Below are 27,834 nucleotides of genomic sequence, written 5' to 3'. Positions count from 1 at the left end.
GGCACTTAACTATGCAATCTTGTCTGTTACTCAAGTCCAAGTGCTTCCCCGCTCCTGGGTGACGGCGCGAGGCTGGCCGCAAGGGAAAAGGAGACCGAGCAGAGAAGCACTCAGAGCGGAAAGTTCCAGAGAAAGGCTCCTGAGAGGCAGGCCACAGGCTGGGCTGGCTGGCCACTGGCATTTGATGTGGGACAAGTTACATTGCCTTGTCACTCCTATCACAGTAAAGTGAAAGAGTTGGGCTTACTATGAAATTCCGCAGTTCTGCAGCTAGACGTGTCCCAGGAAAGTTCAAGCTTTCTTAAAGCTCAGAGTTCCTCAGCCCCTGTGATGGCAGCCCAACTCCCATGCAGACCAATCCAAAGGGTTGGCACACTTTGCTAAGTGTTTATTGTGTTGAAGTAGGTTATAGAAGGGGGAATGGGACCAGTTAGAACTAGAGAGCCAGATGTGGAGGGCGGGTTGGGAGAGGAGGGACGGTGAGCTGTGGGAAGAAACACCATAGTGAATAGTGTGGAAGGAAGACAAAAATTGACTCTGTGTCTCTTGTAAACTGGTCCTCTTCGGTGAAATAACTTAGTCGAGACAAGGGAGATGAGGCAGACAAAGGAGCTTCTGGAAAATCTAAACTATCTTCTCTCTCTGGGCTTTGCTCCTGCTTCTGGTGCCCACGAGGCATCTGGAATCTCTGCTGTGGTTACTTCATGACCTCATGGATCTAGGAAGCTGGGTATTATTATTATTATTATTATTATTATTTAGAGTTCATTGGGCACGAAGACTGGGGCCATGCCTGTGCTCCCTGAGGTGTCTTCTCGATCCCCACAGCAGTGCCTGCCCTGCCATGGCCTGTGTTCAGTCACTACTATTGAGTCAGTTTGCATGCATTTTGAGACCCACAGTTTGTCCAATCCAGAGAGAAGCCTCTGTACTTTGGGTTGAGCTGGGATCAGGAAAGTTGGGCTCTGACCTGAGGCCCTGTGAACATTCAGCTGGAGTCCTGACCCACGTAGGAACACACTGGTGGGATACTGAGGAAGATGGAAGTTCTGCAAGCTACTGAGATGTTGCAGTTGCTTTTACCCTAGGGGTAGAGAAACAATAGCATGTGACACTATTAGCCTAACTGAGTGAGAAGCAGTGTCTTCATTATTTCTCCCCTCGGCCAAAGATGTGCAGCTCTACCATGGAAAGAACTGCTTGGGGTTTGAACCTGGAGCTGGAAAGATGTGGAGACGGGAGAGGCTGAATTTGATGAGTCCAGCACAGCAGCCCCACCCAACACGCTCATCAGAAGTGTTGGCACTGTTGTTCTGCTTGTAGCAAAATAATGAAATCTGGGTGGCAAGTCCCCTTGCAGTTGTTGGTGGCTGTGTCTGTGACCTATTGTTATTTGAACAATGAGAGCTTTGATTTTTTTACAAGTATTGATTAATAATGGTGGCTAAAAAGGATGATTTGATGTGAAAGCCCTGTGGGCCTCCTTTCTGCTCATTATTTTGTACTCTAGAGCTCGATTACAGTCGGTTTTTTGATCCTCAAATATTTATTAAAGTCTCAGCATTGCAGCCCATGTGAGCCATTGCTTCTGGCGCTGTTGGCGGGAAAGGTCTGGTATGAGAGGGGGCTTTTGCCCCTGGAGAGTGGACAGAGTGTCTGGAGAGACATGCTTAACTTGGATGGAAAGCAGCCTGCAGCCGAGTGCGAGCATGATTTGAGTGGAAGTATGCTATTTGTGTGATCAGGGCCGAGGAGCAGTCCAGGAAAGCTTTGAGGAGGATGTGATTTGTGGTTTGATGGTGGAACTGGAACACAGGGACATTCTTGGTGGCAGAGTAGCTTTCACACTGGAGCAGGGATAGGACAAAGTTTGAATGTGAATTTGGAATTGCCCCACGAAAGGAATGCTGATCACCAGCATGCACTGCAGCTGGCAGGAGCAAGGCAGCCTGAGGATGAAGGTCCCGCGGGCTGACATTGACGGGCTGGCCACCCATAGCAGGCAACTTGGTGGTCTGAGGTCTTCTGGCTACAGTGTGAAGGACAAAACCCAGGGCCCTTTAAATTGGACCCAATCTAGCTGTTCAGAGTTGTCGTTCAAACTCACCAACTCTTCAACCCTCTGGTTCAGCAAACTTTGTTTGCTCATTGGCATTTAAGCATGAGTATGACCAGACCCTGCTGGGTGCTGTGTGGATCCCAAGAATGGAGAGAACCTTGTTTCTGCTCTTAATCTAGCAGAAGACACCGTAAGAACCCAGGAAAACCAGTGGGAGAACAGCAGCGGCGGTCGTCTGGGGCTAAGTAACAACTCCAGTGAGAGCATAGGGAAGGCCAGCACCTCCAGCAACTGGACATATTAGGAAAGCTTCAAGGGGGAGGTGGGCTTGGGCTGAAATCTTGAATAATGGAACTGTGAGGAGAGCAGCAGGGGAGATGTTCATGTTGAGAAGGTAGAGGCAGGAAGGAGACCACTTCCCAGAGACCAGGGCTTTGTGGAATGTCGGGCAGCAAGACCAATGGGATGGGATCCTGTGGGGAACAGGCCAAGGCTACATCTCCCCTGACCTGAGACGGGAACCATGGCTGATGTTTTCAGAGTGTATGGAGCACAAGGGTGCTCTAGTCAGAGAATTTCCATCCCTACCACACCTGAGAGAACCCTAACATCTGACTGTCCTGCCCACCCCTGCTCTTGTCAGCCACCAACTCTTCAGTCTGGGTTCAAAAGAGTTCTCTTTAGATCAAAACCCAAAAATACATATAAGCATTCAGAATGAGTGATACTCCTCTCCGGGAGCTTAGTGTATAATTGAAGAAAGACATGCACAAGTTTCAGTAAACGCGATATGGAAATGGCAGTTCAAGGTGCTGAATAAGAAATGTAAGAGGATGGAGATGGAGCTACTATTTGTTTAGCTCTCTGGGATGCCTAACATCTCTTCTGTGGCAGAAGCACAAACTTGTCAGATTAATCTTTATGTTCAATTGACAACAAGCAAAGCAGTTGCTGAATCAGATGGTTGAGAAATCGAGGAATTTGAATTAAGACTGAACATCAGGGCATGGAGTCAAAAATTAGAAGGCCCAGAAAGAAAGACTATAGAATTTATTATCGGTTTAATTATTCAGTTTAGTCACTGCCTTCAGGGAAGCCTGTCATTTTCATCCCCACTGGACTAAAGGCACGGTGGAAGACTGGAACTTAAATGACTGCTAATTCTGGGTATTTAAAGACAGATGCCATTGTGGGTTCAAAGGAAAGCAGATGACATTTGGAGTCAGACAGAACTACCTCTGTCATTTCAAAAAATTTCTCACCTTAATTTTTCCTATCTGTAAGGTAGGTCCATCTCAGGGTTAGTTCAAATAATAAACTTAAGCCCTTGTATACTAGATGCCTGTTAAATGTTAGAATCATTTCTTTACCTTGTGGATCTCTCCACTCTGCTTGCACAGGACACACTATGATCACAGTTCCTTCTTACAGGTCTACCCTGAGATATTTAACTTACCTAGGTGCCATTCTGTATATGTTATTTGCTTTTTCCTTATAAGATTCTGGGAAGACATTAGAAGGGCAGAGAAGAAACCTTTTGCCCAGAGGGTTTAGTGATGTGGCAAGTCAGTGGCAAACTGGTTTTGGAGCTCCCTTCTGCAGATGTAGTTGAGAGTGTTGGGTTAAAAGCTGGCATCACTGTGTTTTAGAGACATCAGATGTCAGTAAAAGCACAGGCTTTGGGTTATATAGACTTGGATTTGATTGTGGATCTGGCATAGGTTGTGTGTGCCCGTGAGCAAACTGTTAACCTCCCTGGACCATCATTTTCACATCTGTGGAATGAGCACAGGTCTTCTGCATCACAGGGTTGCTATCCCGATGACACAGATGATGTCTTTAAAGGCCATTGGTTGTGTCTAACCCCACCTTGTACTGCAGCTGAGTACCTCCATTGACTGCACGGAGAAATGGCGGCCTTGAATAGCTCAGACCTGTAGACTTGAGGATTGGCCCAGCCCGGTCTTCAGAGATGATTCCCCAAGTGCCCAAAACCAAGGCTTGTTCTGTTGTGTTATTGGTTCCCTAGGAGGCATTGTTTTTGTAGCTATTGTTGGAACTGTTGGTGAATAGATAGTGTGCCCAGCCTCAGGCTTCAGAAGCTTGATTCTGTTTTGCTCCCTATTGTGGAGAACCGAGCACAGGGTCTGATTCTTGGTTTTGTGTGACACTCAGCCAGGAAGAGCTGCAGAGCCAGTAAAATCTATAAAGAGGTGGAAGGTACTGACCCTCCTTGAGGGGGCTCTGTTGAGGAGGTGAAGCTCAGCACCAGAGACTGACAGAGCTAGAGGAAGCCCCAGAATCCACTGCATCATACCCCACATTCTACACATGAAGATGGTGAGACCCAGGGAGAAAAAGGAACCTGCCCAAGGCCACCCAGCTCCAAATGGCAGGGCAGGGAATTGAGTCTGAATTCAATGACTGAACTCAAGTCTTATTTCCTCTATGAAACAAACTGGGAACGAGGGGAAAGCAATACTCCAGCAATGTCAAAATACTGAAGTTATCAGGTACATATTAATCTACTGTATGTACTTCCTATTGTAGAGGGAAATGGAGAAGGCTGGTCTCTAGCCCCGTCCCTCAGGCTTTACTTGGGATCTGCGAAGAGAAGGCAGCATTTAGCCAAATGCTAGCATGGATGATACAGACTATGGTAGTAAATCAAACTTTCCCCACATTTTGAAGATGCAGTAAGGTGATTCTCAACAGGTTCTTTCATAAACATCTTATTTAATCTTCAATTACTTTTCAAAACAGCCTTGAGGTAGGATTATTACCCAATTTCCAAATGAAATCGAATAGTTTAAATATATTTTCCAAGAACACAATTACCAAATAAAAAAGAAAGGCTAAGTCATCCAAACCTATGACATCAAAGTAGTGCTCCTTCCGTTCTTCTTTTCAAGGAGATTCATGGCTTGCACACTTTCAGTTGTGTTCATTGTGCTCTTAACTGTGGTAGAGGCTTTTGTAAAACCCAGCCCCTTCCTTCATGGAAGTCCTGATCTGGTGGGAGAGATAAAGAAGTAAATGGAATATTGCAATACAGTTTGCCAAATGCTTTCATAGCAGAATGCCCAGGGAAGCTTGATTAAGACCATCTGTGAGTATGAGTGTGAGTGAGTGTGTGTGTGTGTGTGTGTGTGTGTGTGTGTATGTGTGCACATGAGCATGGGTGAGTGCACGTATGCACATGTGTATTCACAAGGGGAAAGGAATAGAAAAGGAAGATCCAGCCAGTCTTCATGAAGGAAGTGAAACTTGACCCAGTTCTTGAAGGATGACTTGGAGGCAACCAAGTGGAGAAAGGAGAAAGGGCAGACCAGCCAGAGGAAGTAGTAGGGTTGATGAAGTGATGCCAATCAGTGGGACTTGGGGGAGCCCAGGCTCAGGAGAAGCTGCTTGGGGAATGTAGGGAGTGCAGTCATCAGGGATCACAGCCTGGAGGAGGTGAACTGTGATCAGGAAGGTACCACCCAGGTGTGGAGTATGAAAAAAGCCAGGAGTCTGAGCCTCTTTCTTTGCTGTAGGCCATTGGTGTGTTTGCAGGGTCAGAGAACTGTGCTGCAGAGCTGCTTTTGCCCTTGCTGATTGAGAGCTAGGGAAGAGTTGGGTCACTTGATCGATTTATCAGTGTTTATGGAGCATTTCCTCTGGGTGTTTCTGCAGCAGGAAGGGTTTCAGAGGCCCATCATTCAGAGTCATGGGAACCTGAGTCAAATGGCACCTGGCTGGCCTTTGACACAGCCTCTCATTCAACATGCACTCAGCGAATAATTCGGAGTGTTGCTCCATGGGGCAGGAGCTGTGCCAGGCTCGGGGATTTCTGTGATGAGCCAAACAGACACAGCTTCTACCCTTAGCACTTACCTTCTAATGGGGTAGGCAGAGTTGAAACCAAGAGTGGCACATGCATTCATTAAAAAATGTAGTAAGTGCTAGGAAAGAAAATCCTATGTAATAAAGGCACAAAGCAGGGAGTCCTGATCTGCATTATGAAGCCCAGGGAAGTGCAGTTTGACCTGAGCCTGAGCAATGAAGAGGCATTAACTCAAGGGAACAGGAAGAGGATTTCAGATACACGAAAAGTACCCCAAGTGGGGAAGCCACTTCTGACTCCCCACTGAAATACCTTAGAAGACATGCCGAAAGGTGAATGCTCAATCACCCCCTAAGCCAAAGTCAGACAATCTATTGCCAGAATCTGAGGTGGGATTCTTCTAACTATAGGGCGATGAGCCTAGGTTGGAAATACAGTTGCTTCCCTGTCTGTAGTCAGGTAGGCTCACACTCCATCCTTTTGTACCCTTTGCCCCTTAGGAGCCAAAACTCACAATCTGTGTCAGCCAGAAAAATAGGTAGTCATCAGGTCTACTGCATGGGCAACATTAATAAAACAACTGAAGATGGTCTCTTCCCCAACATCATTATATGTATTCTCAAAGTCTACAGCTCTCAGAAAACAAATGGGCAAGATTAGAGGACAGAGATTTGCAAGGAGAAGAGGGACATTGACTTCTGAGCAGAGAAGTTTCCTGGAATAAAGCTCTGAGACACAGACATAAAGAGTCTTTGTGGATTTCAGCCTTTCAGAGTTTAAAGAATATGGCAGAAGGATCCCCTCTTAGTCTAGCAGAACAATAGTAGATAGGTGTATATTGTCCATTTGCTCAACACCCTATTCTCTAGATTTTTTTAAAGCCCTGGTTTAAGTTTGGTGATTTCTGTGGTGTAAACATTCTTAGCATGTTATACACAGACATAAAGAGTCTTTGTGGATTTCAGCCTTTCAGAGTTTAAAGAATATGGCAGAAGGATCCCCTCTTAGTCTAGCAGAACAATAGTAGATAGGTGTATATTGTCCATTTGCTCAACACCCTATTCTCTAGATTTTTTTAAAGCCCTGGTTTAAGTTTGGTGATTTCTGTGGTGTAAACATTCTTAGCATGGACAGTTTGCAAGCTACCGTCTCGACACCTCTGATGTGGAGTTAGGAAGAGTCTCACATAGTAGACTCTCAGGAACTCCCAGGTCTGGCTTCCACATACCACTGTCACTGTTCAGTAGGAACTGAGGTGATCAGAAGATTGATAACAGTAACAGCTCTGAGAGGAGGACTTGACTGGCTTTGAGATGGAAGGAAGAATCAAAAGCAGACCTGTGCTTTTCCTGTGGACCAAGACTACCCTGCATGACTCTCTCTTTATTAAAGCATGAGAAAAATAAAGAATCCAACTTGAGACCCTAGGGGGGAAAACACTCAAAATATGGTAAGAGAAACAGTATCAGGATAATTATTTACTGCAAGAACAAAATAAGAATTTTAGAAAGCTACCAGACATCCACAATGGGAAGAAGCATGACACTGGTGGAATAAAAGCATAAAGTAATGAAGAAGGAGTGTTCTGAGGTGGAAAGGTATCAAAATCAGCTGAAAGGAGGATGAAAAAGGAAAGAAAGATTGCAGGAATACAAAAGTGTGCAATAGCAGAATTAAAAATCTGTAGTCAATAAAGGCAAAGGGAGGTGTGAAATTGAATTAAATTGATATTATGGAGGCTAGATTAGGGTAAACTCTCCCACAATGAAAAATAAAGAAATAAACATAGTGAAAGAGAGAATGAGAGAAAAGGAGAACAGTGTTGAGAGTTTTAAACTAAGAGTATAGGACAAATTTAGTGAGGTCCATTGAATAATGAAAAGAATAAATTGAAGGGAACATTCCTAACTAGAAAGTACCTGCATCTACAGATCCAAAAAGCTTGTGTTTCAGCAGAAATAAAAGGAGCAAGAGCCACACTACACTCACTTTGCCATTAATAAAATTCTATTATAATGAAAAATATCTTCAAGGATAAAGTTAAAACAAGTTGCCTACAAAGGAAACAAAACCAGGCTGGCCTCCCTTTTAAGACATTCTTCAGAGTTTTGAGAGGAAATTTTCTGACCTGAGGATTATGTAGTCAGCCAGTGTCTTCTACATTTAAAGATGAAAGAAGTGCCTGACCTTATGGGGATTTGCAGAATATGGAGCCGAGGTAGGGCTCAGGATGAAGAACTTTGGAGGAGTTTGGGAAAGGTCAAGATTGAGGCTGTGGGCCTTCCTATATTTGTGACTATTTGCCTTTAAGACCTTATGAGGTACATGCATTATTTAAAATTTCTTTTTTTTATAAGGAGCATATAGTTCCATTAAAAAAGAAGGTGAAAACCTTAACCTAATGAAGAAGATCATGAAGATGTTTCTTTTCCATTTTGTTGATGAGACACTGAGGCTGAGTGAGGGCTCCTAAGTGCCTGACCTAGGTCCAGAATCCAAATCTTTTGACTCCTGTTACCTATGTCAAGGGCTCTCTCAGTTCCACCGTGGAAAGCAGCAGTCAGGGTGAGGACAGCCCATGTGCACCCTGGGAAAGAAGCGGATGGAAGAGGTGGATGGTGCCAGGAAGCCCAGACTGGGTTGGTTTATTCATTTATTAATCCAGTCAGCCAACATTTCTTGAGTGTTCACTGGAATTACATGGATGAATACAATGCATCTGATGCCTATTCTTAAGAGACTAAGAGTAAAAATGTAAGGGGCAAATACCTTTAAACACAGAATAATAGTGCTCTATGGTCAAGGCAGTTGATGGCATTGGTGCGCAGGCTAGGTAAAGCCTAAGCATCATAACCACCAGGAGGGTTTGGTAAAAGCCATGGAGCTGGGCCCCATCCTGGAGCCCTGATTGGTAGGCATGCAGGGCTCAAGAATTTGCATTTCCTCTAAACTCTGGAATTAGTTAAGAATTCCCAGGGCTGCAGGTGGAGAATGGTTTGTAGACTAGGTAAATTATTCCATCCTTCAGATTTGAAGTGGGGAGAGGGTGTACTTTTAGGGAGTCATTGGGTTATGGTTCCCCTGTCCCTCAGAAAAATAATTATGTAGGTTACACTATCCAGTTTGGAGTGTGTATAGGTCTGTGGGTAAAATTACAAAATTTTGAGTATGGAAGATTCCTTGGTCCCACTCCATTCATTGCTGAGATAAGTATGGAGGATGGGACTCCCAAGTGGCTGTGAATGGGAGAGCCAGGAGTAGAGGCGAAGTTTCTGGACTCCTATCCCAGTGTTCTTTCCAAGTACATCACCACCTTCTCCTTCTAGCCCCTCTGTTCCCCTGGGACCTCCTGGGCAGTTATTTCCTAAGCAATTTCATTGTTCTATGCCCTGCCATGCCAAGTCCTGCAGGCAGCCATGGTAGGGTTAACTTGGGTAGGACTGGAGGCCTGAGCCAAGTACAGAGTGTCCATTGTGCACCCGCCCCCTCTGGAGGAGTTGCTGACTGCTGGAATGTGACAAGGCAAAACGTTTTCACCTTGCTTCAGCTTCCCCTTCCCGTGAGTGTGAGTCATTGAGCGCCTGTGCACACACCACCTTGGCAGGGGCGCACCCAAGACCACGCGCAGTTGTCTCCCAGACTCACTAACAAATCCAACTGTGACTTTGGGGTAGCAGGTACGTGCTGGGAAAAGGCAAAAGGAGAACGACAGCTTTGTGTGCTGGTGAAGTAAACAGACAGGTTAGGTTTCTCTGCCCTTTGCTTTTGAAAGCTTCTTTTTATTTTCCCAAGGTGAGGGGTGCGTGTGGACATGAGGGACTGGATTATAATCCTCGGCATAGATAGTGAATTTTGCAGGGGCCGCCTGGGTGGGGGGAGCTGCCGTTAGAGTAGTTTGAACCACAGGACTTTGAAGAACTGTCACGGGGCTGATTCATTTTCATTGAGAAAGAACTTCTTGAAGTCCTCCAAGTGCCCGGTCCTGCACTGGCTCCGTCTCAGCCTGCAATGAAATGCAGTCCAGGGAGGGAAATAAGATTTGTGTACTCAAAACAATGAGAAGGCAAGGCAAGACTAGTGTTTAGTGGCCAGCTATGCAGCTGGGTGCACAGTAAGTCAGGCCAGGGAGTAAATGCTGTGGTCCAGAGCTTACAAAATACGGTCATGAGGAAGTGAAGACTTGGGCATGACCTCAAAATATGGGAAGGACTGGGATCTGTTTGTTCATCTGTTCAGTCATTCCTCCATGCAGCAGACATTTGGAGAGTACCAGTTGTATGAGAGGCACTGCATGGATTGATGGAAAGGGATATAAAGAAAGATTCTATAAAAAATGCCAAGGCAGAAATAATTCTGTGTGTACAATGCTACTGTGAAGACTGGTGTGACTTGAATAGGGAATGCAAGTTGGTGGCCAATGAGCCCCTAAGATTACATTCTTAAGGTGAACCCAGTATGAAAAGTCTGGAATTGATGTGTTCCTGAAGATTGGGATTATTTGAGATGGAATTGCTGGTTCGTCTCTAGTATTTTTCTGGCATACTCACACTGCTCTGGTTCAAGTCCTCACACAATAAGAGTGGAATTCCAGCCAACCCTCCTTATGGTCCCCCTCCATCTAATACCAGGTTCTGCTAATTCATCCGTCACATCACATGTCAGAATTATCTTCTTGAAGCATAGCCTTAATAGCATCCCTTCCCCATTGTCATCCCTTAAATGGCTTCCCCCATTACCTGTAGATAAAATCCATCTAATTAGTGTGGCATTCAAGGATACCTAGGATCTGGCTGTAACCTTTTATCTCCAGCCCCCATTTTGTACCACACTGTCAGCCAAACGTCACCTTTCTCTCTCTCGAACCTTGCATGCTTCTGCCCCAGGCCTCGCCTCACTCCTGCTCTTCCTTCTTTCTGCCATGTCTTCATTCTTCCCACTCTACTATTGAAGCCCCTCAAGGTCAAAGCCATATCCTAAGCTCTCCTTGAAGCCCTCTGGGGTACTTTCCATTCTATCTGTCTACACCTTGCCCAGGTGGGAACCACTTTCTCTTCCCTTTGTTTCTATCCTTTATTATAGGGCATATATAAATCTGTTGTTTTATTTTCAAGCAACTCTTTAGAGTATAACTTCTTTGAGGAAAGAGATTGTATTTTAACACGTTAAGCGCCCAGTAAGTCACTGGTGACTGACAGACACTATACTTTCCATCCGGCAGACAAAACAGGCTGGGCGTTTAATGTGTTAATTGTGTCTTAGAATCTTTACTGTGGAGAACTGAAAAAAAAAATTGTTGAGTTTTCCCTTTTTGTGTCTCTCTTACTACTTGAGTTTTAACTTTCGGAACTTTGTCTTCTATATCAATTAGTTAAGTATTTATACCATTAAATATAAGAAACTCTAAACTGAGTCATTTTTTAAAAATATATATTTTATTGATTTTTTACAGAGAGGAAGGGAGAGGGATAGAGAGTTAGAAACATCGATGAGAGAGAAGCATCGATCAGCTGCCTCCTGCACACCCCCTACTGGGGATGTGCTCGCAACCAAGGTACATGCCCTTGACCGGAATCGAACCCGGGACCCTTGAGTCCGCAGGCCGATGCTCTATCCACGGAGCCAAACCGGTTAGGGCAAAACTGAGTCATTTTTAATGGAAGATGCTTTATTCCACTTTATATAGCTAATCATTCCTCTAAAGCAGCGGTTCTCAACCTGTGGGTCGCGACCCCTTTAGGGGTCGCCTAAGACCATCGGAAAACACATATATAATTACATATTGTTTTTGTGATTAATCACTATGCTTTATGTTCAATTTGTAACAATGAAATTGGGGGTCACCATAACATGAGGAACTGTATTAAAGGGTTGCGGCATTAGGAAGGTTGAGAACCACTGCTCTAAAGTTTAGATTCCACCTTCTTTTCTCTCATCACTGAACCTGCAATATACATTGTCCTATCTGTGGTTCACAGGTCCAAATAGGTTTAGGGTAAGAACGTCTTATGAGGAATATGCCTCACCTTTGGCCCTTACCCAAGGGTAGCTTCATAGGTAGGTACCAGGGAATTAAACTGTAACATTGCAGGTTCTTGCCAGAGAGAGTAAACCACTGAAGGACTACAGTCATAAGCAAACATGGCTAGCAATTTGTGTCACCTTCGATACAAGTTGAGAAAGACCTACTGGGACATGTGTTCTAGGGCAAGTATATCAAACTTGTGGCCCGCGGGCTGCATGCCTCGTTTATTTGGCCCGTGTTAGCCTTTGAGTTTGACATGCTTGTTTTGGGGCATCTTGATGTCTCCAGCAGCTAGTGTGGTACCTGACACTAGGAAGAGGGGCCTCAATGAAGGTTGACTTCAGTATGATTTAAAAAAAATTATGTAAGGTTTTGGGCAGGTAGGCAGGTCCATCTAGATGAGACAAAGAATCTTACAAGTAAAAAAACCCAAAACATTAAATGTCATATTGTCTGACTGCCTTCTCCTTGCTCCTAAGTGGGGACTTTGTCCCTTTTGTAGCATGGGGCATGGGTGGCTGTTCAGTGTGTGATTGACAGCTTCAGCAAAGATGCTCATGTTCCCACCAGGCAGCTTCTTCTCTTCCAGAAATGCTTTGTTCATTGGGCTTTCCCCAAAGTGGAAGCAGGTGTACATGCGTCTTCCTGCAGGCTGAGCAGCTCCCAGGAGCTGAGTGTGTTCCTGGGCATCTCCGGGGAACAGGTCCCTGTTGGAGCACTGGCTGTCTTCCTCCCAGGGCAGCAGCTGGAAACGCACTGACTCCACAGGGAGAACATACAGCCCCGTCGTCAGGTTCTGGTTCTGGGCTGCTCTGAGTGTGTGTTTGCAGACTTTATTGGGATTTTATGGTGGGCACATTGCTGACTAATTCCTTAAATTGGTGGGCTCAGTGGTAGAAACCGAAGGTGTGATGTCTTCTGCTGGGAGCTTAGAGAGTATTCAGCCATTTAAGAAAGCTCGGGTGACCTTGCCTATAGCTCAGGGTGCAAGGAGATGATGTCTTGAAGTTTGGTGCAGCCCCAGGGCTCTGGGTTTTCTCTTGAGGATGAGCATTTGGACATCTTTGTGGCTTTGAAAATGATGAGTATGAAACTGGGAATAATGGGACACGGGGTGAATAAGGTTGAAAGGTAGTTTAGCTGATCCTTCTATGATCTGGAGAAAGCCTGACTGATTTTTCTCTTTTCCTTGTGAGAAAGGCAGAATCCAAGATCTCAGGGGTGCAAGGGGTTTGGTTCCTGACACTTCCAAGGCCTGTGAAATGCTCCCCTCTCTCCCCTTTGTTGTTGTTGTTGTTGTCATGTAGACATAATGCTACTTTATATAAGAACCAGAAAGGGACTTAAAACTGTCCCTAATGGTTATTTTTATCTAAATACTTTATGATGAAGTGTCTTTTGTATCAATGGAAACGTTTTTTAGGGTTGGCTTTTCTTTCTTGTTTTCAAGCCTGTGCCTAAGCTTTACATTTGCTTTAAGAAATAGAAAACACTTGCCTGACCAGTGTGGCTCAGTGGTTGAGCATCAACCTATGAACTAGGAGGTCACTGTTCGATTCTCGGTCAGGGTACATGCCCGGGTTGCAGGCCTGATCCCCAGTAGACAGCCAATCAATGATTCTCTCTCATCATTGATGTTTCTATCTCCTTCCTCTCTGAAATCAATAAAAAATATATATTAAAAAACGTAAAAGAAATAGAAAAGACTTGCATAATTGAAATAATTCATAATGAACAGTGATAAGGAAAGAATGGTCAAGACCTTGGCTAACTGTCCTTCCTCTAAGTGGGTGGAGAGCTTTGCCCAGGCGCCTCAGGGGTTGCGATCAGCTTTGCAAACTGTATGTGAGGGAAGTGGTGCTAGAAGCCGACCAGACGCAGTTCCCACAGACCTGAGCATCAGCACTTCAGACTTCCCTTTCGTCATAGCCCATTCTGATGGTGACTCAGCCAGCTGTGGTTTCAGTTTCAGAAACTTCTAGCTGGTTACGGGACTGGAGGACTCGCCTCTTTTTTCTCTGTTGGGTCCACAGCCATAAAAATTCATAACAATTCAATGAAGGGATGTGTGTGAGTGTGTCTGTCCCTTTGCTCCAATTTAGTCCATTGCGGGGATGCACCCTCTGATTTGATTTCTGTCCATCATTTTTTTCTGATGCTGATGATAAGTGGGAAGGGGCTTTGGGGACGTAGATTAAGTTACTGTTTAGGTCATTTTCTTGCTGCCATGGCTAATTATCTCTCTGCTTCTTCTCAGTTGCAGATCTGATCTCCTGAGCACTTCATCTTGTCTCCATCCTTGGGGCTCTGAGCCCAGCAGCTGGACCACTTTGTCCTTGGAATTTTGGGTGTCCTCTCTGTTCACCTTCCCTCTCCCCCTTCTCCCTTTCCCCTGCTGAGAACTCCTGAAGACTGTAGGATTGTCATGGAGTCCAGGGAAATTTTGAGCAGCTCCCGGCAAAGGGGGGGCGAGTCGGATTTCCTGCCAGTCCCTTCGGCCAAGCCTCCAACTGCGCCAGGCTGTGCAGAACCTCTGCTGTCTGCGCCAGGGACTGGGAAGGGCATCCCAGGGGCCGGAGAGCGCATGGAGCCGGAGGAGGAGGATGAACTGGGCTCAGGGCGGGACGTGGATTCCAACTCCAATGCGGACAGCGAGAAGTGGGTGGCAGGAGATGGCCTGGAAGAACAGGAGTTCTCCATCAAGGAGGCGAACTTCACGGAGGGGAGTCTGAAGCTGAAGATTCAGACCACAAAGCGGGCGAAGAAACCCCCAAAAAATCTGGAGAACTACATATGCCCCCCTGAGATCAAGATCACCATCAAGCAGTCTGGGGACCAGAAGGTGTCTCGTGCGGGGAAAAACAGCAAAGCCACGAAAGAGGAGGACAGAAGCCACTCCAAGAAGAAGGTAGGGAGCCCTGTTTTGTAGGATTTCCATTTTTGCCATTTTATCCTCAACTTTTAGAGTCTGTCTGCTTATTACTAATTTGCATGAAGTCCTTATTTAACGTCATCAATAGGTTCTGCAACTTTAAGTGAAACTATGTGATATGATAAAACCAATGTTACTATAGACTAATTGATATATGGAAGAGTTAGGTTCCTATGGCATCTCATCCACGTTATAATGCAACAGTGTTGAACTAAATGTCTCCACTCCAGGACCTGCTAGGTTTCTGAATTACCAGTTTCCTCGATGGAATATTTAGGGCCTCTGGAAGAAATGCCCTGATACCTGGGTGTAGTGTCCAATTACTATTATTTATTATTATATCTCCTACCACCTGAAAAACAATAGCTACTAGAATTAGAAGTCTGGAGCAGTTCTATTTATTGCACAGCAGCCAATTGGCTGGGTCAGATCCGGCATAGCTATGACAACATTTTGAGGTTTTTCTTTTGCTTTACTATTTGTATCTGTTCTCATAGTCAGAGAGGGGGATGTTGAAAAATGCTGCTCAATCGGAACAGTCAAGAACCATTATAACCTTTTGGTTTCAATCACTGGTATGCATCTTTCTAACATAGGCGAGCCTTCCACCTGACTAAGGAAGCACCATCTTTGTGGTAACTTGAGGATCTTAGAGGGCTGAGAGATCATTATTCCAAAGCCAGAGGTGAGCATTAGAACTGGAGAAAGAAAAGGAGCAGCCAGCTGACCTGAACCTTTGTCCAACACATCATAGACTTTTAAGATTGGGTCTTGAATGAACTTGGTTGGTTGTCATTTTCCTCCTAGAAGACAAACAGGGGTGTAGAAAGCAGCTCTCTAGGTGATTGGTGGTGTCATTTGTTCGGGGAAGACTGGGTCCAGGTTTCATTGTATTATTTTGCATCACAGGGATTTGCTGTGACCTCTCTCCCTGGAAGGGGTGTGGCACTCAGCCCTGACAGCAGACTGCCCTAGTCCAGAAGTTTCTGATTCATTCTTTGGGACTTGTGCATAGCGTGGCAAGGAGTCCTCTTGCTGACAGAGTTTTGGGGTTCTCGGTTGTAGGTATTAATCAGTCTTTGTAACTCTTTTCCCTGCATCTTATCATTTATCTGAGTGCTAGCCTTGATGGACTAGCTAAAAATGGCACATATAAAGGAACCTCTCTCCTGTGTAGCCCATAGATCATTTGTAGAGTTTCTGTTGCCAGTATTTGTGTGTGTGTGTGTGTGTGTGTGTGTGTGTGTGTGTGTGTGTGTTTCTTTTTAGCTTTGGAGGCATCATTTTCAGTAAAACTACTAGGAATCATGTTCTTCGATTAGTATAGGGCTTGCATCCTTCTTCACCTAGTTGTTTTGCCTGATTTATTGCATTTAACACCTAAAGACTTGGACTAGAAGAGACTTTCTAGGATGACCAATGCCTCCCAGTTGGCTCAGACTCTCATAGTTTGAAAACTGAAAATCCTGCATCCAGGAATCCCCTGCTGTCCTAGGCAAGCTGGGACAGTTGATCACCTTACTTTAACATTCAGAACACAAAGGTATCTTTTAAATTATCTTGCGTTTACACAGCATGGAGGTAGTGCTCTCCCCTTCCCTTCTCCATAGCACCTTTGCTGTGCTTTCTGCTTCTCTGTTATAAAAGCAACAATTATCTAGATGCACATGGAAACTTCTGAGGAATCTTACAAGCAAATACAACAGCTACAACAGGCTCCATGTAGAAAGTGAGGCTTATTTTTGGAGTTGGGTCTCTTCAGCTTTGAACATGAGTATCTTTGCCTCTGCTCATTGTGATGGCCAGTTCTTTGAGCGTTGTTGGATTTTTGTTTGGGCAGGCAGTCTGTGGTAACTTATTTTCCCTCCATTCCCATCATGGCCAGGATTTCAGCAGTTGTGGGTGTGCAAATTCAAATTTACTATCCTATAAATAGATTTTATGCAGGTATTGTCTTCCCTAAAACCACAAGATTGTCCCCAAATATAGCCTTCTGCCTATTGGAATGCCCTAGAATAAAACTCTGGAATTTGTGACGTGGGGATGATTACAAAGTTGAAATGTGCAATGGAACTCTGTTCTCATATCTGAAATTCTCAGGCTGGTCATTCTCACTCAGAAAGCTGGGTGTTCTTTGTGTGCTTTCTTGGAAAGAGAAATGAAATCATTTACTTAAATATACAACTCACCAGGTCAGTGTTTCTAAGCCCATCAATTGGAAAGGGCAGAAAGAAGGGGGAGGGGCTGGAATTCCATGCATTATGCTCTAATGGGAATATCTGCAAAAATTTTAAATTGTCAGGAGCTTGTTTCATGCTGTACTTCTCTATCCTTCTCGCATTTATTGATGCCGAGAGCTGTTACTTTCCAGAAATGAATGAATAAAGTTACTCGTACTGAGTCTTCATCACTTGATAGATGATCGGAAACTTCTCTGATCTCGGTTGGGTTAGAATGTCAACTTGGTTACTCTTCAAGTTCCTGTTGTTTTGCAAACAGGGAGTAAACTGAAGCTAAGGTTGAGATGGAGAGGTGGACACTCAGCCCACCATTTGTATAGAAACGTTCAGTGTCATGGACATGCAGAATTTACTTATTTGTATGAATGGGAAGTATGTGATCAGTAAATTAGGGTAGGGAGAAGGATGAGAATGGCGTTTTCTAAGCAACAGGTCAATGTCTAACTCTAAAATCCAGTCTTCTGGAACTTTTGTATGAGGCAAGCCCCTGATTGAAGAAAGACACATGGGGTGGCCCTGAGACTCAGTCCTTCACAGGGAGCTAGGAAGGAGGCCCTGTTGACTTGATCCTTGAGCTGGTGGAGATGCCTAGTCAGGAGTCCCCTGACTATCTGTGCTGACTTAGAGCCGGGTCAGCCAACTGAAGTCCATGGGCCAAGTCCAGCCCCCTGCCTGTTGTGTACAGCCCACAAGCAAAGAATGGTTGGGGGGATATCAACAAAAGAAGAAAAATCCTTCGCAATGTGAACATTTTATGGAATTCAAATTTCAGTGTCCATAAATAAACTTTTTTTTGGAAAAGAGCCACATCCGTTTGTTTACATTTCGTCTGTGATTGCTTTTGCACCAGAACAGTAGAGTTGGGTGGTTGTGACAGAGACTGCGTGGCCCACAGAGCGGAAGCGATTTGCTGTCTGGCCCTAACCTGACCAAAAAAAAGTGTTTGTTGACCCTTGGCTTGGGGAAAGGACATAGAATTTCAGGGTAACAGCATTTTCTTTCATTTTGTTTGGTTGTTAGTGATTTGGCCTCTAATTCTTTTTCTTTTTCTCTTCTGCAGACCAATTAATTTTGTTCAAGTCACTGTGCGACAGCCTTAGGCTAAGACAGCTTCTAGCAGATCCCAATGATTTTCTTTTTCATTGGTTTTTGTAAAAAGGATGCGCTGGAGGATAATGATAGCATCCCTTACATATTACTGTAAGGGAATCTCTGCTAGCTTACCTCTATTTCTACATGCTCTACTGCTTTGGGGTGAAGAGATGCATGTGTGGAATCCTCAAGAGCTTTATTCCGAATTTCAAACCTAGGACCAATCTTCCAAATTTAAGAGGCATTATGGATGTTCAGGCAGCATGGCCACTGGTAGGATGCAAGGTGGGCCCCATGAAAATACCACCTCGTTGGCTCAACAATGCATGGACTTTTCTAATCAGGGAATGTTCACTTTCCTTCCACATAAAATCAGGATGGCAACTGCGATGCTGCCTGGAAGAGGCTTTATGATGAATGGACTTATGTGAGGTGGAACAGCAGTGTTTGGTAAGAGGTATTGGATGAGAAGAAGGCTCAGAACATGCTTCAGGGCCTCAGGACTGTCCTTTGGACCAGTCCTGCTTTGCAGTTGGATTCCATACCTGCACCTGCTCTTTGTCACGGCACCAGCAATGTTGCCTCTTAGACTCATTCAGGAAAGTGATGTAATAACTTAGGCTTCCTCAGGTTCCCTTCCAGCTCACTCAGCGAGAACAACAGGGAGCATGAGAAGGTGTCTCTAGAAGCAGTTCAGGTACAACACATGAACAGAAAATGTTGTTAACAGCGACAGGTTTTTTAGAGACACTTCACAAGGCAGAGCTTAATCACGTTCCTCTTTCCTGAGGACTGTCAGTGGAGTCAGGGACATCTATCCCGGGTCAACAGCATGAGAAGGAGAGGAGAGTCCTCGGGCAGCTCCATACAGTGGCCCAGGGTAGGAGATGGGGTGTGACAATGTCACATTGCTTCGTGACTTTGAAGCTAGAGTATGACCTGGCTGAATCCCCACTTTCCTCATCTGCAAAATAGAGATGATAATTCCCACATAATGTAACTCAGTGAGAGAGATTAGGGGGGAAATGGGCAGTTTGTAAAGCACACATCATAATCAATAGTTTGATTTGCTGAGCTAAGCCGCAGACCTTCTGCTGGCTGTTTTATGTGGATTCACCTGTTTCATTTGTCATGTAACAATCCTGCCAGGCAGATATTATTTACTTACAGATGAGGAAATGGAGGCTCAGTTGCTTCCAAAGAGCAGGAGCAGCCAGGGTTGGCCTTTGAAGCCAGTTCCCATGGACTCCAAGCTAATACTGCTTCCCAGTCCTTACGTGACCACACACTGAAGGAAGCTGGAAGGCGAGGGCCTAGCAAGAGGGCATTTCTTCCACACTTTCTCACATTAGTGAGAATGGCAGGATCATAACCTGGCATTCTGTCCTTACTTCCAAGTGTCTAGGATGCGTGAGAGGAATTTCAAAGCCTCATGAGTTAGTTTTTTTTCTTTATTGTACTTATCAATATTTACTTGCTTCTGACCAAAACACAACACCTTTTGTTTCTTTAGACTTAATTTTCCCTCTTCCCCAGCATCATCAGAGAACCTATTTCCTCAGCAGCAAGGACTTCTACCTTACATTCATCGGGCGTCTACCATGGTCTCAGAAACATGCTGGGGCTGCATTCCTAGCACCCCCACCTAGACCATCATCATATGTCTATGGCAAGATGCTTGTATTGTGTTCTGAGCTGTCATAACCTCTCTTAGGAAGTCTCATGGATCATACATGCATTTACTCTTTCTTTAAATAGCACCCCCTTTGTGTCAAACACACCAAGTATGGGCAGAAAAGAAGCCTTTTATGGTGAAGTTGATGGGAAACTGGGTTGGCATCAGGTTGCTGAGAGTGGTGAATATCAAATAAATATATGGGTTTGCCTTTAATTCTCTAAGTAATGAGAATGCTCAGCAGGCTTTGAACTGGGGAAAGGGAAGGACTGGGGGTCTGGGGAACAGGAAAGTGATGCAGGGCAGAGAAACTTAGAAGGGGAGCCTTAGGTAATGCAGGTGTCAGCGAGGAGGTTCCCCCTCTTTCCTGTAGGATGCTGAGAGGTACCTTTCTCGCTTGATCCTCTGTGATTGGCATATCAGGTCAGTGAGGGGGCATGGGAGTGGGGATCAGGCAGGGTTGAAGGGTAGCTCAGATTGCCTGACATCATCTCCTTTACTCTGGCAGGTGGCGCTGGGCACCCCACAGAGAGCCTCTACCCTCCTTATATTCATCCGGCGTAGTTCAGGTGCCCTTCCCTCCCCACATTTTGCTCTGCATCTCCTCTGGTCACCCCTCCGGGCACTGCCTAGTTGAGGGCTCCCCCTTTCTTCTTTTGGGGGTGCACATGTGGTGTTTTGAACTCTGGGAGCATGAGCTTCTTCCTCCAAGGCACCCTCCACCTGACGAGGAAAGACAGGACCCACCAGCGTTTCTTCTCAAGAGGCCACATTTCCCCTCTTGTTTAATTTTTATTTTCTCTTTAAAGTTTTTTGTTTGCTTTTTTGTTGTTGTTATTGTTTTTAAAGCAGCACATTCCTTTTGATTCCTTAGAGTGCCTGGAGCCTTTGCTCTCTGATAGGTTTCTCTATAGTGATGTTATGGCTAAAGCCAGGTGGAGGATGGTGGATGACTTTTTCCACAAAGAATTTGTCTCCACAGGGCAACAGGTGACGTATGACCTGAAGGTGTGGGGATTAGAACACGCAGCTTGGGGAGAGGAGCCCTGGGCACCGGCCCTGTCTCTGTTAGTAACCATTTCAGCAAGAATGCCTCACTTCCCTGCGTCTCAGTCTCCGCCTGTTTGTTGTTGTTTTTTTTTAAAGGAATGACAACAAAAATAGCTTTTGACCTCTGAAGCCTTATTTCTATTCTAAAAAATAGGAACTTTAAGTACATGGGGCAAGTCTTTCTCTTTAAGAAAACCAGTTGCTCTCAATAGCATGTTTGACCTCTCTTTGGACCCACTGTTCCATCGTCAGATGGTTTCCTTTTTGACCCAACGTCAAAGGTCGTGAATCATGGGTCGGAAGTTTCAGTGTTGAGCTTAAACAGACATGAGATTGACCAAACTTGCTTTCCATTAGGATGTTCTGGGGGTGTTCGGTCCCCCTCCCTCCATGCATGCTTCTTGTCCTCCCATGTTGGGAATACTCTGGGGGTGTACAGCCATGTGCTGGCTCTTTTCTTCTTTGTTTGATATTCCCTTGGTAGTCAGCTTCTTGGACTTCCCCAAGGAACAATTTGGGGTGAACTCCATGCTTTTGAAGATCAGTCTGGCATAGGAACCAAGCAGGAAAACTGTTCTGCTCTGATAGAGAGTCTTTCATGCCCAGCGTGTTCAGATTCCCGGTGAGGAGTAAGGGATGTGTTAGAGAGAGACCTGCTGAGAGTGGACCTGAGCTCAGCTCCCGTGAGCCCAGGACCGGCTCTCCCTCTTCGGAGGCAGAGAACCTACACGGGATGCTGGGCTTCCTGTAACCCTAAGTAGGTCACTGAACCTCGCCAAACGGTTTCCTGATTATATGAAAACCAGCAATCACAGCAGCACCTCCCTGTTGGGGGTCTCCAGGGGATGAAGGTGCATATTTCTCTGGGCCAGTCCTGCGTTAATCTTGCTCCTGGCCATGCTGAATTGTTTTAGCCGGTGGCAGTGCCAGCATCTTATCTCTGATGCCTGCTCAAGCATCTATTGAGAGAGTATGTCACTAATGCTTTGCTGTTTTGGGGTGGGGATTGCTGTGGGGATTTATTTAGAGATGGTTCAAAGGTCTTTCATCTCTGTGGTCACTTATCTGCCAAACCAGGGTGGCTGCTGAGCTCAAAGCATGACTCAAACTGAAAGTTTGAAACCAGTGTCATAAGAACCATCAAGTGGGGTTCAGGTGGCGCGCCTTCCACCCTGCCGTGTTTCCGGCCTCTGCAGAGTCTGCCCCTCCTGCACCATCACACTGCATCCACAGAGAGTCCGCTTAAAGCGGCATCACCGGCTGACCTGCCATTACATCCTTTTCCATTTTTAATAAAAGGCAAGAAAAACAATCCTTCTTGCCCTTCTGTACCCCGTGCTTTGATTCTTCTGATTCCTAGAACTTTAACTTCAAAACATCTCACCTTCAAAGCGCTGTGGGGCAGGATCTCCCAGGATGCCCCGCCTGCCTCACTTGTTCATGAAGATGCTGGTGGCTTTTTGTGGCTTTTTGTTCTGGAAGTCGTAGGGCCTGGACACCAAGGCAGAGAGCACAGGGATGTGGAGGGCAGTTCTGGAGCCTGGGCCCAGGCCTTGGTTCAGGCTCCTGACTGATCACAGAGAGGAAATGAACAGCACAGCATGGACAGGGCATTGTTTATCCACAATGAGCTAAACATTCATGTTATAATTTGCACACACCCAACAGCTTTGGGGAAAGGGTTTAATCTTGGATGGTCCTTGGGGTGGAACTTGATTTGGAAGGCACTGTAAAGGCCCTGCGTACCCCCCACCGAGGAGGAACCAGTGGCCAGAAGGAGAGACTGCCAGAGGGCTGGAGTTCAGGAGAGCCAGGTCCTGGAGGCGTACAGACAGGAGCATGCAACATCCAGTTGGACTGGCAGCGGTACCCAGTGCATTCAGGAGTCTGAATGATGGGCTGGTGGGGGAGTCGTGAACCCTCCTTGTAAGCTGAGGCCCCTGTCTGCGTGTGTGGGAACACGGTCCACCAGAGCGCTGCGTGAAGGGCAGGCTTGGACCTCATCACTTCTAGGCCCTCCACCTTCCACACTGTCACAGTGGTCCTGCCCGTGAAGGCCAGGGGCCTCTCTGTACACCTGGGGTGTGTGTTTCTCTGACAGCCCGGGTTGGCTTCCTTTCCCCTGCCTGCCCCTCCTTCCCCAGCCCCACTTCCCTCAGCTCCCCATCAGCCTGTGACCTCAGCAGGGGAACAATGGAGGCCTTTCTTTCCTCTGAAAAGTCCAGGCAGTTCCCACCTTGGTGCCTGGCCCGCGAGGCCATGTGATAATCATCATTAGTATCAAATGTAGGTGGCTTCAGTGTGTTTGCTGGACCTTGTTTATTGTGTTTTCCACCAGATCTTCTTCTGTGCCTCCCACACGTTTCTAGCCAGTTCCACGGCCCAGGGACTCAGAGGTGGGGGAGGGGGTGGCCTACCAGGCCTTGCCCGCAAGAAGTAATCATTTGCAAAGATGAACTTGCCCAGGAGTGTGGGCAGCCTTTTATGCTGGCCCAGTTAGTTCATTGGCCGAGTGCTGTCAAAGAGAACCCAGCTCAGGAGCTGAGCCATTTTAGCTGGAGAACCGGCTAAAAGAGTTGCTTCTCATGGGGAATCATGGATGTAGCTAAAGGGAATCTGTTTGTAGTGTGTAATGGGAATCTCCATGATTTCTCCGGCCCTGTCCTTTTGGAGGAGCAAGAAGGTGGAACCTGACTTATTGGGGGTGTGGCTCTTCCCTGAACCATCAGCTTCCTGAACATCCTATTGGATTGCTGCCACTGAATAAGTGGCAGGTCGGTGTCCTGCTGGGCTTTAGGTGCTATTGGGTCACGAAGGAGGAAAAATGAGATTTTGGGTACAGAAAGGGTCTGAGATCTAGGATTAAATCCATTGGGGACACAGGCTAGGATCTGGCACTGGGTCAGAAGTCAGGGGAGGCTGACCACAGAAGCTGTGGGTCCAGAATCCTGGACTTTGCTGCAGGTCAGGAGAGCCTCTGAATATTTCCATGTCAGCATCCCTTTTACACCAACAGAAGACACCTTCCCAAACCCCCCGTGGACAGTTATTTGGCTGCTGCTCCATGGCCCTTGGGGAGGGGACTGGCCATCTCTTGAGGAAGCCCTGGTTTTAGTAAAACTCCTCCTTCTGTTGTACTAAAAGTCTCTGAAAGCCTAAATATTTCCAGTTCCTGAAACCATTCCTTTGACTCCATGGTTTCCTAGTGCCAAACACCCTGGTTCCTGTGCTAGGAATACTTGTTTGTGAGTGTCCCTCCTACAGGCATAGGCGGGAAGGGCTCCCAGAGCAGAGTATAATACCAGGAGGTGTTCTGGCCCTGCAGAGCCTCAGTAGATTGTCACCTCCTCTGCTCTAAACAGCGTATCTTTATTAACATGATCCCAGGCTATCCCAGTTCTCTGGCAACTTTCTCCTTGTTGGTGTATACTGAACTCAAGGTCAAGAAAACTCGCCAATTTAATATTGCCTCATGGTTCTTTTGCTGGTCCTAATCATCACATCCTGCCTACATTGGATTCTTTGGGGCAAGATGCAGGTGTCTGCAATATCCTCATGTCCATCTGTGCACACTTTGGTCAGAGGGTCTGGTTTGGGTCTGCAGATGACACAGGAGGCACAGAAGTAAGGCAGCTTCGGATCTCGCAGTTCCTCTTCTGTGCTTCCTCTTTTTGGGCCCTCCCTAGATGGTCACTGTCTGGGAACCTGTCTTCTCATTCACATATTGGCCTCTCGGATCTACCTGAAGGGCTGTTAAAAGTGTGTGGTCAAAGATAAATAAAGTTTGCTCTTCTCAGTTATGGAGGAAGCTCTCTGAGGACCGGAGTTACATCTTTTAGTGTCAGATGCACCTACGTTATTTCCCCAGCCTGTTAAATAAGTCCTTGTTAGCTCCGTGCCAATGAAGATGGTTCTATGGGAAAACCCTCTATCAAAACGGCTTCTGCCCATCAGCCCTGCGTTATTTCACGTTGGTTCCTTAGAAGCATCTGAGACCTTTCATCCTGCAGCCTGCTTGGCTCCCATGCAGATATACAGCAGCAGCGCTGGCGGGTCTACATTCTGCACGAATCGACAGTCGTACGGTGTGTTCAGCATAAGTGCTGGGTGGGGTCTAGAAAGATCTTATGAGGAGGAATTGATCTCAGGGCATTTATGGAAAACCCAGGGCAGTAAATAAACTTCAAGAGTTCCAGACAGTGCAGAGCGTGGAGAATTGGTAGCAACCCTCACATCTGCCCGGCACCTTTACAGAACATTCACATGCGCCCAATGGCTGCCTCTTTCTGGTTTGTTCTTAGGACAGTCCAGTGAAGTAGCTGTTATTCCTCCCTGTTTTATAGACTGAGGAAGGGACATTGAGGTTTTTAGATGGCTTGCCCCAAGGTTACAACTAATTGTGGTAGGGGGTGGCTCAACACCTATCACACCCTCAGGTCTCCTGGTTTCCTGCAGCAGGAAGCGATCCCTGACAGGTGTGCTCTGCTCTAGCTGGTCTTGTAGGTGCTCAGGTGAGTCCTGTGCAGCTCACCTGATGGTCCTGGCCGCACGCCCCTGGCCTAGGCTGTGGGTGAACCTGCAGCTTCATCCTCGAGACCCAGAGCTCCTTTCTTGGACTGCCCACAGTGCTCTCCCTGCTGGCCAGCACTCAGCAGGCCACAGTGGCAGTGAGGTGTGGTGAGGAGTGACGGCCGGCTGGGGCAGCAGGATAATAGGCTCCCTGTGACTTAATCAGATGGAAAAGGTGGAATTCAGCAAAGGGCCCCCCAAAACCAGATCCCAGGAGCACTGCCTGGCCTGAGACTTGAAGGAAGGCTGGTCACCCGGTGCCAGGCTCTGGGTCTGACCTGTTCTCCCTTTAGCAAGTGAATGGCTGTTTTCTCATATTTAACGAGGGGTTAGTATTGTCTCTCTTCCTTCCATGTTACCCTGAAGATGATGGGGGCAAACGGTTGTAAAGTGCTTCTGAAATGTTAGGAGAGCCATGGAAATACAAGGGGCTGTTCTATAGAACCACCTACAGTCGATTCCTGACAAACTGTAGTCTCTGATTAAACTTTTCCCTCGCTTCTCCACCATCCCCTCATTCTCTGGCCTCTGCCATCACCTGCTTTGAATAAAGCCCCCGGACTTGGCTGTGACGAACAGCAGCTGCGGTTGGAGCGGTCAGCAGCCTGGTCCAGACACCCGCCACATGGTGTGCTTGCCCTTTGTGAAATTCTGGGGTGAGAGGTCAGCCCTCTGTGCCCATCTTTGTCACTTCTCAGCCGTCTGCGTCCTGGTGGCAGCGTGTTATCCCGGCGTCCTTCCCCTGCCCCCACCGCGCCCCCCGCTTCTCCTGGAGCCCAGGAAAAAACCATCTGCTGAGTTGGCTTTCAGAAGGTTGTTTTTTTTTTTAAATACCAATTTCCCTTTGTTCCGAGGCAACCTCCAATCAGAGCTGGGGTCTGCGGGGTTTGGCGAAAGGCTGGTATTGTGTTTCGCGCTCCCTGAGGAAAGGTTGTCCACTTGCTTTTCCTTTTGATTCGATTCCTTGCCATTCTGCAGGGGAGTCGGAGGTTGCAGCTGCCACTGTCAGCTGCAAACGGGGGACCCCCTTGTTTAAGAACCTACATGTTAATCCTCTGCCAGAGGGAGAAGAAAAACAAAACAGAAAAAAATGAAAACCATCTCTAACAAAAGTCTTCCTTCCTTCCGTCTCATCCTGTAAGTCACACAGATCCGATGGTTTGCTTCAGCTCAGGCCTTGCTGTCCTTGAAGCGTTGTTGGAAGAGTCTGACTGTCCAGCCTCTTACGTTTTCTGATTTCTGCTGAAGAACATGACTTGCATATCAGAAACAAGGGAGAGTCATTCTCTTATGGAAAATGTAAATGACAGAGGACGGCAATTGGCTGTCAGGCTGCTTTCCTGAGCATAAGGACGACCATCATTTTGGTACTTAGAATAGCTGAGAGCCTTGCCAAGCACTGGACACGTACTGTCTGCTATATCCTTCCCTCAACCACAGTGGAGATGTTATCATCCCCACTTTTTAAAAAAATCCTCACCTGAGGACATGCTTAGAGAGAAGCGAGAGAGAGAAAAACATGGATGTGAGAGAGAAACATTGATCATTTCCCTTCTGTATGTACTCCAACTGGGGGATCGAACTGGAAACCTAGGTATGGGCCCTGATTGGGAATCCAACTGGGGACTTTTTGGTGCACAGGACGATGCTCAACCAACTGAGCCGCTCCAGCCAGGCTATCACCCCCATTTTACAGATGTGTAAAATGAGGCACAGAGACCTCCAGTTGCTCGCCTGGGTTCTCAGAGTCAGGAAGCTATAGTCCCAGCATGCCTATCCTCCAACTCTGAGGCAGCTGGCTCAGAACTTAGAATGGGAGCCAGTGATCCTCACCCTCAGAGCCTACCTTCTAGAAGGCTTGCAGCCAAGGTGCTTTGTCAGTACTTCCATTTTTCTGTCTGTAAAACTGGAACCACAATAGCTAGATGCCAGGGATCCAGACAGACAGTTGGTCAAGTCTCGTGAAAACCTGGTAAGTCTTCTGTCTCTGAGGTGAGTGCCTTTGCCCTCTTTTTCTGTCATATTCCACAAAATATCTGCTTGGCAGGTTCAGTTGGTCTCTGACAGACTCTCGAGTTATCCTCAACTTTGAGAGCAGAGTAGCTGGCTGGCCTCAGGCCTTGCGAGCTCCCTCCCTGCACACACTCCTGTCTTCACTCAGGCCTTCCTAGGTGAGGGAGCAGGAAAGGTGTGTTTGGCTCCTTGATGGTGATAAGAGGGAGGGTCAGCAAGTGAACACATGACGAATTCCATAAAATGTTGAAAATCTGTAAAGCTGTTTTTAAACATGCCACCTTCTCCCTCTTCTCACTATTGGGCTGGGACTGGGACCCAGGGCATGGGGGAAACCTGAGGACTCCCCTAGAATG

General features: G+C 46.4%; 1 protein-coding gene across 1 annotated transcript in view; it reads left to right on the top strand.

Annotated features, from left to right (window-relative positions):
- SETBP1 (SET binding protein 1) overlaps window positions 1-27,834 on the top strand; it is a 365,051-nt gene that overhangs the window by 5,984 nt on the left and 331,233 nt on the right. The window contains 1 exon segment of the mRNA XM_005865758.2: window positions 14,165-14,815. Coding sequence (XP_005865820.1) covers window positions 14,333-14,815 — 483 coding nt within the window. The 5' untranslated portion in view covers window positions 14,165-14,332.

The sequence above is a fragment of the Myotis brandtii genome, unplaced genomic scaffold, assembly GCF_000412655.1.
Source record: "Myotis brandtii unplaced genomic scaffold, ASM41265v1 scaffold212, whole genome shotgun sequence".
NCBI lineage: Eukaryota > Metazoa > Chordata > Mammalia > Chiroptera > Vespertilionidae > Myotis > Myotis brandtii.
Note: the sequence above shows the minus strand (reverse complement) of the source record. Positions and strands in the feature narration are given on the sequence as shown.